Genomic DNA, 20531 nt, shown 5'->3' with positions numbered 1-20531 from the left:
CTCCCCATATCATTATGTCTATACAATAAAAGATGTAGCCAGTCATAATAGCATTTCTAAAAATTTTCCATTTCCCCATATGATGAGTATTTGATGACATTAGTATTATATTTTGTTGGTGGTGGTCAAGAATACCACATTCCACATAAAGTAGAACGTTCCATTTCCTACTTCAGAAAAAGAAGAAGAATAGCATAAAGGTTCCTTAAGAAACTAAAAATGACCCTGTATTCCCACTCCTAGGCATCTGTCCAGATAAATTCATAAGTTGAAAAGATGCATGCACCCCAATATTCATAACACCACTATTTAGAGTAGCCATGACATGGAAGCAACCTAAAGGTTCACCAACAGATAAATGGGTAAAGAAGAAATAGCATATTTATATTCGTACTTATATATACATTATATAATGGAATATTACTCAGACATAAAAAATAATGACATAATGCCATCTGTAGCAACATGCATGGACCTAGAGATTGTAATACTAAGTGCAGTCAGTCAGAAAGGAAAAGGCAAATATCCTATGATATTACTTATATGTGGAATCTAAAAAAATGATAAACTGAACCTGCAAAACAGAAGCAGACTCACAAACATAGAAAAGGAAATTATAGTTACCAAAGGGAAAAACGGGAAGGTAAATTAGGAGCCTGAATTAACAGATACAAATTACTATGCACAAAATAAATAAGGTCCTACTGTAAGAAAGGAAGATAGAAGACAGATTCTTTTTTTTTTTTTTTTTTTTTTTTTTTGTCTTTTTAGGGCCACCTACAGCATGTGGAAATTCCCCAGCTAGGTGTTGAATCAGAGCTGTAGCTCCTGGCCTACGCCCCAGCCATAGAAATGCAGGATCCAACCTGTGTCTACAACTTATACCACAGCCCATGGCAATGCTGGATCGTTAACCCACTGAGTGAAGCCAGGGATCGAACTTAGATCCTCATGGATTTTAACCACCATGGTTTGTTAACCACTGAGCCACGACGGGAACTCCAGATTCCTTTTTTTTTTAAAGGATAAGAGATGAGATATTTGACGGCAACCCCAGTCAACTGTGCAAGAACATGGTGATTAATTTTAGCTGGACATTTTGCCACATATTTCACATATATTTCCATCTACATTTTTATTTCCTAATATTGGAATGACTTTGGTTTAGCACCACCGCCTGCTAATTTTATCCAAGTAACATGTAATTAAACCCTCAAAATCATCATCAAATATATTAACACAGACCTAATTCTAATCTCAGGATGACTGGAATATTACATTGTAGGCAATCTGATAAAAGTTAATTTAACTTAGTCCATGATTCTTCTACTCTTTACCTAATGGCAGCGAGTAGAGTACCAGCAGATGTGATTATTTTAAGATCGTCATAGATAGGGATGCTTATTTTTCCTGTTAAAAGGATGGATGATGTTTTTACCCTGTTTCTAATGAACTGTTCTCTACATACTTTTTATTGCCTTTAAGAAAATCATTAGAGATGCCAGCAAATTCATTAGCAAATTCTCTTCAGGTCTCAAGGTCCATATTTCCCAAGCTGGAAACTTCTATACATATCCATTTTTACAAGTGCTTCAGCCCCTTTTAATCAATAAGCTATATTGACAAAATTTTAATTATTCCCTAAATGTGCACGCCTGTTTTGATGTTTCTTATTTTCCTGAGGAGAACAAAATTAGCCAACTGGTTTGGTAGTTTACTTGGCTCCATTCTCTTTGAACTTAAACTTTCTCCTCTAAGAATAGGGTCTTACTTATTGATTCGTTCACAAAGAGAAAGTCTTTTAAAAATCAAAGAGTGAAATGAAATAACTATCTCTGTTAATAAGTAGACAAAGATGTAAAAGACTGTATAATTGGCTTGAAAAAGATTTCTTAGTTTAAGCAAATTCACCAATGTACGTCGAAAAAGGCACTTCATTAATATAATCATGCATGAAAAGTACAGCAAGCAGCCAGTTATCTAAGCATGTCTGACTCTCAAAGCTCTTTCATGGAACTCGAAACCACCACTCTTATGAATGCGCAAGCAGTGCTAATACATTCAACCTGCTAAGAAGTGTCAGCAAGTATCTTCCTGTCCCACAGTTTTAGCAAGGTTATAATCAGTGTGAAAAGACCCAAGGGTTTCTGCCCAGATTAATTTACTATTGGATATTTACACTCTCATTGTTCTCATAGTTTTATTTTCCTGGTGTAATTGAGATGTAATAAACGTAGGACATGTTGCAAAAGAAAAGCAGGTGAATAAATACCTCCAAATTCAGCTAGAGGAAGGTCCCTTTCATCTCAGCCTACAAAACAGATTAGATCCACATTTTCTAAACTCTCTCATCTAAATTGACAAAACTTAGAAGGGATATGGCATACCCAACTACAGAGTATTAGTTTAAGAAGACCAAAATCAATCTCAAAGAATAACATCTTTCAAGTTGAGACACGCGCGTGCACACACACACACACATTTTCTTAAACATTTAACGGTAAAAGTGAGTAAAGAAATTAGATGTGATAGATCCAGTTCTGGGATTCTATAGTTTTAAATTCTAAAACAATTAATTAAATATTTAGGGCATACAAGTGAGTGGAATCAGGATAACCAATAGATAACATCACTGCCTAAGGTCCTTCAACTTAGTTTTCAGAACTTTGGAAATTATTTTCTACCCTCATCTTGTACATGATTGATTTCCAGTATACAAAGGCTGGAAAAGAATAAGAAATAAGGGGCATAAAACTACTTACCACTGATCGGATGTTATTTTCTTTCACCAGCTTCAGAGATGATTTATAGCAATTTGCAAGGTCTTCCTTGTGGGAACCATTAATATGGCCTCTGGCTATTGGCCCTACAGTATGGATGACATCTGTAAAAGCAAAAGGAAGGAAAAATAGGATAAGCAAGATATTTTTCACCTTTCACATAATTGGTACTTTATTTTAGGTGTTGGAACTTGGAGACAAGCAAGCTAAGAAATATTGATGATGCAAATGCTCCTCTGGTATAAGATGTTAACACAGCTTTTTAAAGTAGGCAATTCCCCAGGAAGGTGATAATTATGAAAAGGAATCCCCTACCAGTAAATTGTCCCATTGTTATTGGTCAGATCCAAGCGAGACAGATTATAACATAAAGATGTGAATAATTGGCACCCTGGCAAAAGACAAATCCTCAGTGGGAAATAAACTGAGAAATAATTGCCTACAAACAAGCATTCTGAATTGAGAAGGAAGAATGATGTTGCACACCACTTTACTTGTAAATAAGACAATAAGATAATAGTGTCAGCTATTGTACACAATAAAAAAGGGCTAGTTTCTGAAAATATGTCAAGAGAATTTATAATAATCAGTAACTCTAAAAGGAATAATTTTTAAACATCCCTAATAATTTACAGTGAAATCTACCAATGCTTACATGCAGGACGTATGCTAGAGATAATATAGTTCCTAATAATTACCTAACATCCATATTTCATTACATTAAATCTTTCAAAAATCAATCTATTCTTTTCAATCTCCATTTATATTTACTTATTTATTTTCTATTTATATTTAAAACATAAAATTAAAATTTTTGTTTTTGTATCTAAACCAGCCAGTCATTGTGATATACATAAACATTTAAATTTAGGAATTTAATGAAATATAAGTGTACCCATTTTAAAGTCAATAAAATGATAAGAAATAAACCAAATCAATTCAAATTACTTGAAAATGTCTTATAATTCCTGCTTCTCAGTCTTAGCTGCTCATCTGGATTATTAGCCCATTTCACTGATTTGAGTAACAATAACCAATCAACTTTGATCAAAAAGACAAATGCGGCCTTCTATTATTAAAATATTATAATGAAATGATTTTCTTTGGCTAATCAGTATCACTTAATGTCAAAAACAGTAACAAGTGAATAAGAACACTTTACCAAATACAACTATGGAATAGTTTTAAATTCATATGAAATTTAAGTAGCAGAAAATAAATCACCAAGAGAAAAATCTCTGTTGATTGCCTGCTAAGTGTCAAGAGTATTATTTGATGTTGAGAAAATCCCCAAAATGTTGATTTCAACTTTTAACAACTTTAAACAGTATTTAAATCCTTGTCAGATCATGTTAAATATGATATCTTGTGATCAAAATAGGCAGAAACCTCATCAGTGAGTTCATGCAGATATTATTTCACAGGCAAGCAGGGCTTTAAAGTAAGAACTGCTACAATGTAGAAGAACATAAAGGCAGATTAGGTTATATTTAGGGGAAAAAAAAAACACAGTGACCTTTTTGTTGCTGTTGTTTGTTTTTCAGGGGTGCACCTGGAGTGAATAGAAGCTCCCAGTCAAGGGGTCAAATTGGAGCTGCAGCTGCTGGCCGACACCACAGCCACAGCAGTACCAGATCTGAGCTGTGTCAGCAACCTACACCACAGCTCATGGCAATGCCAGATCCTTAACCCACTGAGTGAAGACAGGGATCAAACCCGAATCCCCATGGATGCTAGCTGGGTTTGTAACCCGCTGAGCCACAATGGGAACGCTAGACATTTTTTGTAATAGTGGTAAGTCAGAATTGTATGTATTAAAACAACACAACTCCTGTGAATTTTATATACAGTATTTCCCAAAGCAGGTCCAGTAAGATATGTTTAAAGGTCATTTAAATTTGGGAATCACTGGGAAGAAAAGAGAAAGGAGCCCATAAGAGCAGGAAACAGTGACATAATAAATAAATGTTTTCTTTGCTTATTTCCTTAATCATTATTGTCCATACAACTTAAATGAAATTTGTGAAAAAATATCCCTTGCATTTCTTCAGTTCTCCATTTAATTTAAATCTGAGGGCCAATAAATGAGTCTCAGCATCAAAATATTGACCTCTGTATTGTCTGCTCTATATTAAATTTATAGCAACCAAGATCAAGTGTTATTATTGACCAACAGGATGACCTTTTGGATCCAAAAAGCTGGAAGTGAATCAATGTAAGTCTCAAAGGGAAGTTTCCTTCATTATTTTAATTGTTTGTCGTCCTTATGGGTAACTCTTCCACACCAAGGAGCTCTCCTTTTTCTATTTAAAATTCATTCAGGAGGCCTGCCTTCTAATTCCAGCCTTGATGAGTGGAATAACCCAGATGAATCCATCATTTCATTGGTCCCTGCCTTGGTTTCCTTATCCATAAAACAAATCAGCTGCCTGGATGATCTCTGTGGTCACTTCTGTGCCTGTGGCATCATTAATATTTAACCTGGAAATGGAGACAGACAGAGTGCAGAATGATGCCAGGGCAGTTAAAAGGGACTTTAAATATGGTCAAATAGCTCATAGACTTTGTGAGGATAAGGATCGTCTTCTTCATATCAAAAATCTTATGGTCTACATTTTGACTTTGGTAGTTTCAAAATCCATTGATTGAGAAGAGATTAGAGGCAAAACTTCAGATGCAGAATTCTCGTTGTGGCTCAGCAGTAATAAACCCAACTAGTATCCGTGAAGATGTGGGTTTGATCCCTGGCCCTGCTCAGTGGGTCAAGGATCCGGCATTGCCTTGAGCTGTGGTGTAGGTTGCAGATGCGGTTAAGATCTGGCTTTGTTGTAAGCTGATAGCTGCAGCTCCAATTGTACCCCTAGCCTGGGAACTTCCATACTGGTTGTAAAAATACAAACCAACCAACTAAACATTGAGGATGCTTTGTATTAATTTACATTTTTTGAATCATGATACAGTCTTCACAGCAGACATGTGTGTGAGATACACACGTTCAGTTTATGGACAATGCTTTATCTTGAATAGGAATTTGCTGAGTCCATGGTATAAATCAGATAATATAAATAGAAGGGTTTAATTTGAAGTCTGCTACATGCAGACACTCAAAAAATGGTAATTATCATCAGTAGCCACAGCAGTAGCACCTCAGACCTCTTGGGCACACTCTCAGGAATGGCAGTTTCCATCTTTCTTCTAATGTGGAAAGGACACTAGACTGTAAGTCCTAAACTCTGATTATAAGTCAGAAGTGCCAGAACCATCACTAGCCAGCTGTTGACCTTGGGCAAGTCATCCCCCTCTTTGGTCGTCTGTCTTAAAAACCTAAAAGAAGGCATTGAGTAAGATGAACTTTAAGATTTCTTGCAGCTCTCAAAGACAATCCCTTTTCTACATGCCCATCAAGAATTAAGTTATAGATGCCTAGTAGCCTAATTCACTATTTTCCAGACAAAGGAACATCAGTCATGGTTCAAGTTTCTCCAGCACACTTACACAATGAAATGCGAATTGGCACCATCCCCAGAGAGTGTTTTAATCATATCTTTCCAAATTATAAATGTGACACTCTTTGACATAATAATTCTATTTCTAGGAATTTATCCTATGGATGATATGCTTGGGAACAACCTAAATGTTCATCAGCAGGGGACTAGTGAAATAAATAAATGTTTATACAGTAAAATATTATGCTTCTGTAAAAAGGGCAATGAAGATATTTATGTATGAATATGGAAAGATATCCAAGACATACTACTAAGGAAAAGGAAGGAAGGAAGAAAGGGAGAAAGGGAAGAGATCCAGATATGTTAAGTATGCCAGCATTAGTATAAAAATACCCCACAAGTGTAGAAAAGAATGTGTATTTGTTTGAGTTAATATACACATAAAATATCTCTGGAAGGATCACCAGTAATTAACAGCAATGGCTAACTTACTAGTGGAGTAATGAAAATTACAAAGATGGGGGCAAATATAGGAATGAGGCTTTTTATTGTTTACCTATAGTTTTTGGTGTTCAAATTATGTGGTTGCATTACCTATACAAAAAACTAAGTAAATTATTAAACAAAGAGTATATGGTTTATTCAACCATGTTCCTGGATTCCATCTACCATATTCCTACAACATAAAAAGCCTGTTCATGTGCTTTCTAAAGATGATCTTATATCTCTATAAATATGAAAATGCTCTTAAGGTGGATCTGTGTATATGTATAACTGAATCACTGTGTTGTACAGCAGAAAATAACACATTATAAATCAACTATACTTCAATAAAATTTTAGAAATAACTAATAATAAAATAGAGCAATTATAACAAAGTGGTTTAATAAAAGTTAAAAACTAAACCAGCCCCCCCCCAATTTACACAAGTTCAAGGAATTTAAAAGAATAACACCACTATGTATATCTTTTATTTTGCTACTCTCAATAATTTCTCTATACAAAACAATTTTTTAAGATAAAAGTGGGATTTAAATGGAAAGGGAAAAAAATGACATTTTTCTCCTAAATGGCTCGTATCAATCTTTAAAGCTTTACTATAATTTTAATATTCAAACTGAGTCCTACATACCTTAGAGTGAAAACGTAGTACATACTTCTTAGGTATATAAGAAGAAGGTAAGCATACAAATCAGTCACAGATCAGTGTGGGGAGATACACTATCACAAAGACAGTATGATTATAAATAATTTTTCCCAACATGACTACGACTTTTTAATTTCGTTTTCACAGCCACACCTGTAGCATATGGAAGTTCCCAGTATAGGGGTCAAATCAGAGTGGCAGTTGCAGGCCTCCACCACAACCACAGCAACACCAGAGCTGAGCAGCATCTGCAACCTACACCACAGCTTGCAGCAACACCAGATCCTTAACCCGTTGAGTGAGGCCAGGGATCAAACCCCCATCCTCACGGAGACTAGTCCAGTTCTTAACCCTCTGAGCCACAAGAGAACTCCAAACATGACTCTATTGAAGGAAATGCATACCTTTGTATGTATTAAGTTTGTCATGTTTATCATGAATTCCATTACTTTAGCCTCATAGTTTGTATCCATGCAAATTGTGATAAGCTCTTGCCATGGAAGAAATTACCTTAAAACAGGATGGCTTAGGATAGCAACAACCACTTTATTATTTTTTTTATGTTTTTTTTCTGGATCAAAAATTCTAAAAGGGCTCCACTAGAGGGTCTGGCACACAGTCTCTCTCATGACTGTAGTTAACCAGTGGAAGAGTGGGGGGCTACAGCAGCTAAGGGCTGACCAGGTATCTCTTGCCCTTCATGTGGTCCCAGGGATTCTCCATGGGGGCTAGTTTGCGTTTCCTCATGGAAGCCTCAGAACATTCAGGTTGCTCATGTGGCAGATCAGGACTCCAACACTGAGTGCATCAGAAGTCCATGCAGTGTTATCTTTCCTATCCCAGCCTTGGGAATGATCCAGTGTCACTACCACTATACCCTGATTGGAATACAACTGTCACACAATTCCACACATTTCAAGTGGAATCATATAGACCTCATCTCCTGATGGGCAGAATAGCAAAAAATGTGTGGATATGCTTTAAAATGGTCACAATGAATGATTCCCCAGATACCTGGGGATTCTTCTGAGTTGGCACATTTATCAAATACCAAGTCTTGTGGTAAATAAATAAGGTATCATAGGAAAAGCCAATGTGATTATTTCTATGTAGCCATTCATGAAAAGAGAATGGGGATTCCTCAAAAAATTAAAAATGGAATTACCATATTTTCCAATGATTATATCTCTAGGCATTTATTCAAGGGAAATAAAAATAATACTTCAAACTGATATTTGCTCCCCACGTTCACTGCACCATTATTTATAATAGCCAAGACCTGGATATAACCTATTTGTCCTTAAATGGATGAATAGAGAAAATATGTTTTATATATACACAATGGAATATTATTCACCCACAAAAAAGGGGCCTTTTGCCATTTGTAACTACCTGGATGGAACTTGAGGGCATTATGCTAAGTGAAAACAGTCAGACAGAGAAAGACAAATACTGTATGATCTCACTTATATGTAGAACTATGTAGAATACAAAGAAAAAAAGCCTGTCAAACACATAGACACAAAGACCAAATTGGTGGTGGCCAGAGGCAGCAAGGGGATATAGGAGGAAGATACGTGAAATGGGTGAAAATGGTCAAAAGGTACAAATTTCCAGTTACAAATAAAAAGTCTTGGGAATATAATGTACAATATAGATTCTCAGACCTATTATCTTAATAAGTCAACTCTTGAGTTAATTCAAAAAATAAGAGCCAGAGAAAGATTAGAATATAAAATTAACACACTTATTAATTGCAAATACAATTTAATTCAGAGATCATAGTACAACTACAGCTCCTAGATAGAACTGCCTGGCCCAGTACTAATTTTGTTGTTTCTTCTGTCTTAAAATCTGGCAGGAACTTGTGGACAAAGGAAAGGGTAGGGGGGAGGGGATAATACAGAATCAGCATCCTAGCTCCCTGTGAGCAATAAAAATAATGCCATTTCCCTGAAACATCCAGCTCCACATTCCAGAAAGGAAGAGTAGCCTTCATGCATTTGAAGCTCTTTCTAACACAACTAAGGGAAGCCAAGAAAACAGCAATGTGATTGTATATTTAATCAACATTTCAAATGCAACTCCTGGAAGAGGAATGGGAAATGAGATGGCAGGTCCTTGCGCGCTTTATCTGACTAAAGTGTGGCAAGATAAATGGAGCCTGTTTTTGTTCGTCTATTTCTGAAATCAATCCATCTAGAAATCAGCTCTTTTGTTTTGAAGCTCAAACCACCACCTTGTGCTCCCCCACCTCCTTCTATCCTGGGAAATTAGAAGTATAGGAAGAAAAGGATGGAAGGTTTTCTTGGAAGGGGGTGTAGGAGGGCGCCTGCTTTCCTTTCCAAACGTGCAAATTGAAAAATCTGTGATTGGAATGCCACATAAATATTGAAGGCAGTGAAATCATTTACAAAGATTTGATCAGACTTCTCTTTGGCAAAACAAATGCAGCAAAAATATTCTGTGAAAAAAATATATTAGCATAATGAATTTTAAAACAAATGAGAGAACCCATATAGGTTGCTCTTACTGGTCTCCATTTGAGAAGCAACTGTGCTACATTCAAACTGTTAATGAACAGTCGGACCAGGAGTAGAATCAATTACACGTTGCTTTCATTCACTCCACTCTTGTATTCATAAGCATAATCGGTCCATCTAACAGACTGCATAATGATGCTGTGTCCTGTCAATCATATTCAAATGGCATGAATTTTAAGCAGAAAAACCAATGCATGGAATTAAATTGATTTTCTTTTCTAGAGCTACAACCACAAAACCAAGCACTAAAAGTATTATTTGCAAATCTTATTGGCCAATTTATATGATAAGCACCACCAATCTATAACCTGAAACAGAATACTTGAAGTTTGGGTAACAGGAAATTGAATTACCACCTGATAGCATTACAAAGTAAATGCTGCCTTTTCTCTCCATCTAGGTCAATGTTTTCATATATACATCTTCAAAGCTTGTTTTTATTATATTTTGAGGAACAATCAATTGTCCATAAGATGTTCCTTTTCAATCTGCAGCAGACATCAGTTAGATTGCATTTCAGCGGCAGTTATGTTCCTACATTTGGATTATTCTCATATGTATTTCTTCAGCCTGCATGTTTGCTATCCTTCCATGTTCAGGAAGACTAGTCATACAACTTTCTTCATGAGTTTGGGATAAACTAGCACTTACAGTTTCTTGTGCATTTTCCTTTGAGTCTGTGAGTTGAGCTTGGTTTGTTGGTTTGTTTGCTTGTTTTTATACTATCTCCCAGTCTTCTTGGTTACAAAGGGCTTCTGGCTTACCTCTCTTAGCCTCCTTGGTGCTATGGCTCCCTAAATAAAATATCTGTCTAAGATTAAATATGTGGTAGCTAAATACCATTTGCATTTTGCAGCTGATAAAGGCACACAGAATGCTCTGTCAAAGCTTGTGTAAATATACCCAGCTCAGTTTGAGGTTTCCGCCCATTTTTACAAGAGAATGTGGTAACATTGCCACATTTGGGGCATCTTGTGCTGAGTATTGAAATGTTTCATGCTTCACTGACTCCAAAGTTGTGAAGTTTTAAGCTTAAATTGTGATGGTTAAATTATAAAATAGTATTTGAGCCATTTCTACTGAAATGTCATCCTCCATATTAAAAGAAAAAAAAAAAGAAGGAAGGGGCAAAGCTCATTTTTAATTATTTAATTATTTTTAATTATTTAATTATTATTTAATTATTTATTTATTATTTAATAATTATTAATTATTTATTTAATTATTATTTAAATAATTAAAAATAATAAGGCCCAATATAATCAGTCTAATCAGAAATGATACACTGGATTAGAGAAAACAATGAGGTGGAATGGACAGTCTAGAGCTCTTCCTCTTCTCTCAAAGATTTATTTTAGGTCAGTCCTTCTGATGGGACTGTGTCCAGTTATGCATTTACACATAAGGGTCCATTTGCAATAGCATAGATTGAAATTTGAATAAAAGGGATACCCTGTGGTCAGCCATTTATAGAATCTTTGAGATTCCATAGGGTATTGGGGGCATCTGCATTACAATGGTGTTATTTCCAACAGAGAAGAGTCTCATAAAGACTGTGGGAAGCTGAATTTTCTTCAGAATTCCAACATTTCACATCATTTTAGAATGAACCCAAAGAGAACATGTCCTAGAAGGAAGTGAGTCAAATACATGGCATTTTTAATGCTTCAGTAGCAGGGGTGAGAGGAGGTGGAGGTCCAGATAGACAATATGACTTTTTCAAGGAAAATAATAATAAGGTCTTTGTTCTGGTTCAAGAGATGGGCAGCAATTTGCAGCCTTTTCAGAGAGATGAAAAAACAGTACTTTATTAAGACATAAGAGGAAACAGGCTTTAAAAATTCCATGTAGCAAGTAAAAGTAAATGAATGTTAGTCCCCGCTGAAACAGTAACTCTACAAATGCAAAATCTAGGTTAGACTGAAGTGTGCAGAGGGGTCAATGTGCTTGTTTGCCACCAGCCTTCCTTGACAGCTCCCCTGCCACCACAAGTCTAGACGAGAAAGACTTTTTTCATTCACTCAGTCATTCCTTCTGTCCTTTATTCAACAAGTATTTACTGAGAAACCATTAAGTGCCAGGTACATAGGACAACAGCTCTCTCCATGCGCACAAAACAGGTCTCAGGCTTTTTCTGACTCCAGGCCTTTTTTGAGGTCTGGAGAGCCCCTTCATTTTGGCCTCTCAAAATCCTTGTCATCCAGTGAAACTCAAAAAGAATTGACCTTCCTTGAAGATAAGAACCCCAGTGCATGAACTAAATCGAATTCATTTCCCTCTTCTGGTCTCCACTATTACCTATGTTTGACCATTGACATGGCTTTTAACAGCACCATTTCTGAACACACAACTAAGAAGATTCCAGCAGTCAGAGCTCTCCAATAATACAGCATTCTGCCTGATGAGGCCTAGAATTTCCCGTCATCAGAGACAATCAAATATGTCTCGGTATGCATCATGATTCCTTCTAATTCTGCAATGTTATGATTCCGTATTCTCTGTCTTCCTGTGGACTCTATGCTACTGCTTCAGAAAATATAAGAAATCTCTGTCCAAGTCTCCACAAAGCCAAGAACTCTATGGGAACAATTGCCTAAAAGATAATTAGTGACTTTGTGAGTAAGCAAATAAAAGCTGGCCCAATATAATCAGTCTAATCAGAAATGATACACTGGATTAGAGAAAACAATGAGGTGGAATGGACAGTCTAGACTGGGCAAACAATGAGTGTAGTTTGACTGGTTCAGATCATTCCACACTAATTTTTATAGGACTAAGAATCTGTTTCTTCACAGAGAGATTCAGCAAATCCTCATCAAAGATTCCCTAATAACTAAACTACAGATGATTAAAAAAAAAATTCTAACACCATCACACTTTTTAATAAAAGCTATAAGATTCTTTCCAAAGACTTCCAGAAGGAAAAAAAAATGTGTGCTGACTCCTTTGCCTTTTTCTGCAAGAGATAATTAAATAAATGCATTTTAAAAATGTGTCATTTCCCTCATCTGCATATGGCTCTTTTTAGAATAAATTGGCTTTGTTCTAGAGATTGGTTTTGGCTCTCAAATCACAAAATGGAAAATAACAGATTCTCTACATGTCATCTCAAAAAATTAATGGGATCACTTTTCACATTTCTTTAAAGAGTGACAATTGGGAATAATGAACCCACCTCGCCATCAAAATAAACCAGGTTTAATTTCTCCCTGAGACCAGGACATTCATAAGACAGCACTGGAGTACAGCTACCCCATACTTTTACACCTGTACTCCTATTTGAGTTGTATTTTCATGGTATACACATCTATTCACAGCTCTACACCTGATTTTCTAAATGAACACTTGTATTTGGCAGAGACAAATGAGAAGGACAGGACAGAAAATTTTAAGAATGAGATTAACACTGATTCTAAAAGAAAGAACATGTGGAAATTTCTATACTTTGAAGTTGCAATTTTCATGAGTTCACTTATACAAATTCAACAATACAAAGGACTGGGGGAATGAGAGTGACATTATTTAAATAATAAGGACAATTTCACCGAACATTTCCACAATGTGTGTTTGCTCTGGCATGAATATGAACAGGTTTGGCTTGTATCAATGGACTCCAGAAGATCACTCTTTATCTGCACCTACCTCTCAAACATGATTGGCTTTTTGTGGATGGCAGAAGCTAGTCTCAAATTTTTTTTTTTTTACACTATTAAAAATAACTGAGGACCTGAAACAGCTTTTGTTCTGGTAGGACATATCTATCACACAAGATAACAAAAGCATATATATGATTGACTCCCATGAAAATAATGCTATCAGAGGTCATGTAGCCTCTAGAAAATTGCACTGCTCAGTCAAAAAAGAGAGTGAAAAATGAAACTAACCTCTTCATATTATTACGAACACGGTATCGACCTCACAAGCCCCCTGAAAAAGGTATCCCCAAACCAAGCTTTGAGAACTGCTACACTGTATCTGCTCTACAGATCTAGTAATAAAGTATGATAATATTCCTATTATTGGAATATTGGAACAGTGACAACTTTTAACTATTTTATCTGGTCCTCAATTTGAAGAAACAGTGATATCTTTCAACTCCATAGGGAAGACCAGATGTACTGGACTTGTTACACAATAGTATTTCTCTGCTTAAATTTTTATGTGTTAAGGGATTTTTAAAAGAGTAATCTTAATTAAGTACAAATTTTGTCTTTTGTATCTAAAGTTTCTGAATCTTTAGAATCTAATTCTCTTTTGACTTCTGTGAGACAGTGACTAGGTCACTTCCACTCACCAACATTGCTTTTGAGGATAAAGAAGCTCCCCTTTTTTTCTCTCTTTTTCTGGCTGCACCTGCAGCATGCGGAAGTTCCTGGGCCAGGCATCAAATCCATGCCACAGCAGCAAATCAAGCCGCTACAGGGACAATGCTGATGCTGCATCCTTAACCTGCTGCACCTCAAGGGAACTCTTGAGAAGTTCTACTTTTTTTCTTTTTCTTTTTTTGGCTGCCTTGTGGCAGATAGAGTTCCTGGGCCAACCATCTGAGTCATAGTTGTAACCTAAATAAGCCACAGCTGTGGCAATACTCACTGTGGTGGGCTGGGGATCAAACCTGCTTTCTAGTGCTCCCAAGATGCCACAGATCTCATTGTGTCTCAGTGAGAGCTCCCTGAGTCGTTTTCAAGGACTTGTGGAAAAAAGTCTAAGATGTCTGCTATTGGGTCACTTGATCCTAGTAGAGAAGAAAATGGCAGCACTACTTTTTAAACAGAATTCTACAAGACCTCCTAGGATAAAGCAAAGAGGGATCCTTTAGGATCATGAATTCCCAAGAGAAATCATGGCAAGTCTTTATTTCCTCACATTCCCTTCTTGGTAGGATGAGCTGGAAGCTACTAAAGGGAAGAAGATCAGCAAACATTAAACCTGGTTGGGGGGAATGAGAAAGAACATAGATAATTCAAGGAACTTAAAGGTTCTGGCCAATTTTGATGATGATTTCAAGGTGGGTGGGAGAAAAGAGAGGGAAAAGTCAAAATTTATCCAAAGTAACTTCACTCTGGGTGACAAAGGGAATGACAGAAAGAGGGAAATCAGAATAGGAACTGAGGCCTGAATTGTTGTAGTGTCCGTTAAGTCTTCCAAAAATCTATCCTTAACATAATAAAGTTCAGAAGGGGGACAAGGATAAGAATACAAATAAGACCGCAAGAGAACAAAGGTAATTAATTTTTCTGTATTAAGGTAATTTTTTTCTCCTCCCTTACCTATTTTGGGTCTGATGCAGAATCATTCAGGGAAAGAGAATATAAAACTAAGCCTTTCAAACATGATTCATGTGAGACCAAGATTCATAGAGGTCAGCATGTGCTTCTGCAAGATTATTTAGTGGAACTCATTACTGTAAAACCACTCAAAGAAAACCAAGAAACTTTTTCATAGTAATTTAGACACTAAGAATTAAATGCTTCCCTATAAACTTTGGTAATTAAGTAATAAATATAAAATTTTAAAAGAAAAAAATTACCCGTAAAGAAAGAAATAGCATCTGGTAACTGATTCTCTAGCAGTATACGAATACATAGGCCAATGAATACAATTCCAATTTTTATTTGAAAATGGGGTCATGCTTGAGATTGTGAGAAGCTGGGACCTGGGACCTGGGACCCTTTGCTGCAGTGCTTGCACCTGGACAAACATCTCCTCAAGCAACAAAATACAAAGAAACTATATGAGACTAAAAATAACTGTGAGCCTTCACAGTTGGAACAAATTATGGACAACAAGGTACAAAAGGACCAAAAGTCCCACTACCTTTCTGAGGTGCCAGGAGCAAAATCAGGCTACTGTGCATGCCCCCTGCAGGCAGCACCACCATGTGAATAAGCACACCACCTAAGCCACCCCTCCAGCCTGACCCCTGGACCCACCCCAACAACCCGTAGAAGAAACCAGCTCACCCCGCTTTCAGTGAGCAAGCAAGGAAACATGTTATTTGTTTTGTCTCCCTCCTGCTGCAGTAGGAGCCTTGAATGCAGCCTTGCCTGATTTTCTTGTCCAGCCTCTTATCAATTTCTATTGATTAGGAGGCCAAGAACCTTGGTCTGTAGCAAGATGATATGATGATAAGATGGCTGAAGAGACACTATGATGAGAGAAACAAGTGGGGTGAATGAACGGGTAGTTTATTATGAATAAGAACATAATTATATAAAGGAGTGTTTGAAGATAGCAGAAAAAGATGGTCACTAGAATGTATAATTTATTTATTCTTTTTAGGGCATACCTGCAGCATATGGAAGTTCCCAGGATAGGGGTCAAATCAGAGCTGCAGCTGCCAGCCTACACCACATCCACAGCAACTCTGGATCCAAGCTTCCTCTGTGACCTGCATCACAGCTCACGGCAACGCTGGATCCTTAAACTACTGAGCAAGGCCAGGGATCAAACCTACATCCTCATGGATACTAGTCAGGTTCTTTACCACTGAGCCACAGTGGGAACTCCTGGAATATGTAATTGTAATTAGGGAGGACGATACCAAGAAAGAACAAAAACAACTCTTCATCTCCCCATGACAAAAATCCCACTTACCAACTGGGCAAAATACTTTTCCTCTCCTGTAAACACACAGAGTGTTTCCTTTTTAAGTTTGTCATGGGGGAATAAGCTAGCTATTATATGTGAAAGCATCAAGCACAGTCCCTCTCACGTATTAGGGGAACTCTGACTTGATCGATTATCATTAGTACTTGCAGTTAACTATCTTCACAAAGTGCATAAATAAAACAACAAGCTCTTTCCTATTTAATCAGTGTATCATCATTATGCTCTCAAAATTCAGAACTATTCATAGTCACCAACTATGTCACAATTTATATGTTATCAGCTTCTTTGCTTCTACTATTTCTGAGATCCCTGGTGTTCTCTTTCTTAAATTCTTTTTTTTCCCCCCCAATATTTGAGTATTTCTTTCAGAGACTCAGAGGTGATCTGTAGCTGGAATTTTCTTGAAGTCACTAGATTTTCAAATGCTTTTAGTTCATTCTCATTTCTTTTCTTTTTTCCTTTTTGCTTTTTTAGGGCCACACCCACGGTATATGGAGGTTCCCAGGCTAGGGGTCGAATCGGAGCTACAGCTGCCGGCCTACACCACAGCCACAGCAACACCAGATCTGAACTGTGTCTGCGACCTACACCACAGCTCACATCAATGCTGGATCCTTAACCCACTGAGCGAGGCCAGCGATCTAACCCGAAACCTCATGGTTCCTAGTCGGATATGTTTCCGCTGCACCATGGTGGGAACTCCTCATTCTCATTCTCATTACTTAATGTTAGCTTTTCAGCATATATGATTTTAGGTTCAAATTACTTTTTCTTTCAGGAGTTTGCTTTATTTACTTCTATGAGAAAAAGTCAGTTTGATTTTTACCCTTCCATAAGTAAGCTGGATTTCTTTTCCTTTCCAGAAGGTTTAGGAACTTCCAATTTTACTTGGAATTCTGAATTCTGTCTAGGTGTTTTAAGGACAGGGATTTTTTTCTCCCTGTTAGTTATGAAGTGATTACTACACTTTCATTTTCTCCATTCTTTCTAGAAGTCTTAATAGATGGGTTGTATATGTTGTATGGGAGTAAATCTCAATTGTTTTTACTTTTTCTGAAATATTTTATCTGCTGCACATTCTAGACTACTTCCTAGACTTATTTTTTGGATCAATAAGTTAGTTTTCAGCTGTTTCCTACCTTATTTATGCATCCCTTAATTTGAAAATTATTGTTTTTAATTTCTAGGTATTTTTATTTCTTCTCCCTTGTTACATTTTTCTAACTTGTACATGTATTATACATAATTCTTTTCTTTACAAACTTTTTTTTTTTTTTTTACTGGCTATAAATCCTTGTGTTGTCTGGGCTAACACTGTCATATCTAGCTCTTAGTGGATTTGAATACACCCAATGTACACCTTCACACTTTGTTCCTGATTCTTCTATAGCCCCATATAAATTATATATGTTTTCATCACATTTTTATTTATAACGTGAATAATTAATCAAATCCCTTGTCAGGGACTCTCTAATAAGAAATATATACTTGTAATGTTCTAATTGGTGAGTGAATTATATAAATAGACATTTTAACAAGGAATATAATTCTCATGTAGCTAACAACAGACTTAGACAAATTGCTAAGATCTTCCCAGTATTTTTAATGTTAAAAGGTATGATTTTATCTTCCCACCATGATATACACACACAAAAACACACAGGAAAAAAAAAGGAAGAAAAGGAATATATTCAGTGTTTTCATGACTCAAAACACATCCATCCACATCATTCTAGCTCTTTCATAATGCTTCTTTTAGAACTGATGATATTATTTCAAGCCAGATCTATTTTAGGCCCCATTTTTTTCATAAATATTATGTACTTTAAATAAAAATGGATTATGCATTTATCAGAAGAAACTAGTTCAAATTTGAAGAGTTGTTTTTAGATACCTAATTTTTATGCATTAATTACAAATCCTATTTAAACTGCTTAAACTAAAAGGGTTATTTTATTCTTACCTGAAGCAATAGATCTATATACCTTTTTACACACTTAGCTGTCAAGAGATTCTTAAAGCAGAAACATAACAAGCAGCTGAATTATTTTCTAAAGTATCCTCGCTGTGTGGCATTTTGAATACACAGAAGACAACATCAATAACATGTTCTGATAGGATTTTAACAGCTTTACTGCTTATTTCATTCTGAAAGACTAATATCTTAGTTCTATGACAGGAAATGAACCGGAAGAGAATGCTATACAATAAAGACTCTAAAGAACAACAAAATTAACCTTTCTAATGGATTGTCATTGATAATTTTATTGATGGAATAATATGATTTTCCCCTAAGATTGAACCAAATATCTTTTAATTTTTGTCTTTTAACGCTCTTATTCAATGGAGAAAAAACATCATAAAGAACACATACATGCAGCCAACTTACAGAATTTCATGAAAAGCAGTTTTGGTCCCTTCTGAAATGAATACTCTGGGCCTAAGAATCTATTTATCCATGCGGTACAGATCCTCCAGGTTCCCTTAGATTCCACTTAGGTTCTAGTAGCTTGTGAAAAGCCAAAGCCTCCACTCAGTGCAAGCAAATGATGACATTTCTCTAAATGGCTCAAGTCACCACTGTTCTGGTGACACGGCCAGAGAAGAAAGAAACCATATCTGGTCCAGGTCTAGGAGTAAAAATGGATTAAAGAGCTAAAGGAGAAATAAAAGTTTTTTTCTTGTTGTTGAAAAAGAAAATTTCCCTTGGGTTTTTTTTTGTAATAGAAAGTGTATTTTCCCTCCCAGGACATGGTTGGTGTATTTGTAGCTTCTGATAAACCTGGCTTTATCACATCATTCCAAGGAAAGCTCTTTGTGTTGACCAGAGATGTAAACCCTCTCATAAACCAGATTTTTACTGATATCTTCATCGCTATTCTTTATGATGTGCTCCTGACAACTTGTATGAATGCCTTCTCTCAATGAATAAGGCTGAGAGCCAGAGAAACCCACACTCTACTTAGGAACATACCCAGTGGACCAATTCCTTCCAGGCCAAGGAATTGGTCCACTTTAACTTTTATAGGTTTGGCTTACCATGAATTTTCCTACCCAGAGTGAACTCTATCTATGTCAGAGCTCTTGACTGGGCAAAACAAGGCCTCTGAAGGCAATGTTTGTAGCTACAGACATGCCCTTGCTATGTCCCTCACTTAATCCTAAACTTGCTATCAACAAAGCCCCCTCCCCCTTTTGTACCTCCTAATATGTCTAAGTCAGTGATTCTCAGACCTGAAAGTACATCAGAATCATCTGGAGGGCTTGCTACAACCCAGGTTGTTGGGTCACACTTCTAGAGTTTCTGATTCAATTGTTGGGGATGGAGTGACGGTTGGAGCCAAGAAGTTGCATTTCTAACAAGTTTCCAGGTGATCCTAATGCTGTTGGTCTAGGAACCACACTGGTCTAGGAACCAATTATTAGCCTAAACCAACAGTGGCAGCCTATAGCTCTTTTACCAAAAGTCTGCCAATGATCTGCTATTTCAGTTTTGAGTTGGCACCCAAGGTTCTGACCTTGATTTTTGCCAGATGGATTCGACTAGACCTCTAGCTATAATCTTTGGCTTATTTATTGTGTTAGTAACCTTGTTCTGTTGACCTGTATGGCCTCTCCTGACCTGCCGCACCCACTTGTCACACACACTGAGAACCTACTGCTTTGAATGTCTGCATGTAGATAATCTAAAAGCAGAACTTCTTCGGTACAATCTCTACTTTAGTTCTAATAACTTACAGCAAAGGGCTGCACAGATAAGTACATTTTGGACAGATATTGTAGTAGAAAGAGCTCATTCTGGATTAAATACCAATAGAACTTAAAAATATTGAGGCAGTGATTAAAATTATTTAAATTATAAGAAGATCAGGGTGCGTGCACACTAACTGAGAAGAGTGTTTAAAGAAAGCATGCTTCTGGGCTAAACCAAAGAACAAGCAGGCCAAACTGGTGAAGAAAAGCTAAGTTAGTAATTTAACTTTGAATTCATTCAAGGAGGAGT

General features: G+C 36.5%; 1 protein-coding gene across 9 annotated transcripts in view; it reads right to left on the bottom strand.

The window, feature by feature from the left end:
- MACROD2 (mono-ADP ribosylhydrolase 2) overlaps positions 1-20531 on the bottom strand; it is a 2051375-nt gene that overhangs the window by 864474 nt on the left and 1166370 nt on the right. For all 9 annotated transcript variants that reach the window (XM_085004514.1, XM_021077531.2, XM_021077533.2 and 6 more), the window contains one exon: positions 2763-2884. In XM_085004514.1, the coding sequence (XP_084860640.1) occupies positions 2763-2884 (122 nt within the window). The remainder of the gene's footprint in view (positions 1-2762; positions 2885-20531) is intronic.

Source organism: Sus scrofa, chromosome 17 (assembly GCF_054392235.1).
Source record: "Sus scrofa isolate SSC_HxYL_T2T_F1_AM1 chromosome 17, Sscrofa_HxYL_maternal_Yorkshire_Landrace_v2.0, whole genome shotgun sequence".
NCBI lineage: Eukaryota > Metazoa > Chordata > Mammalia > Artiodactyla > Suidae > Sus > Sus scrofa.
The sequence above is the reverse complement of the archived record's forward strand: the minus strand, read 5'-3'. Positions and strand labels throughout refer to the sequence as shown.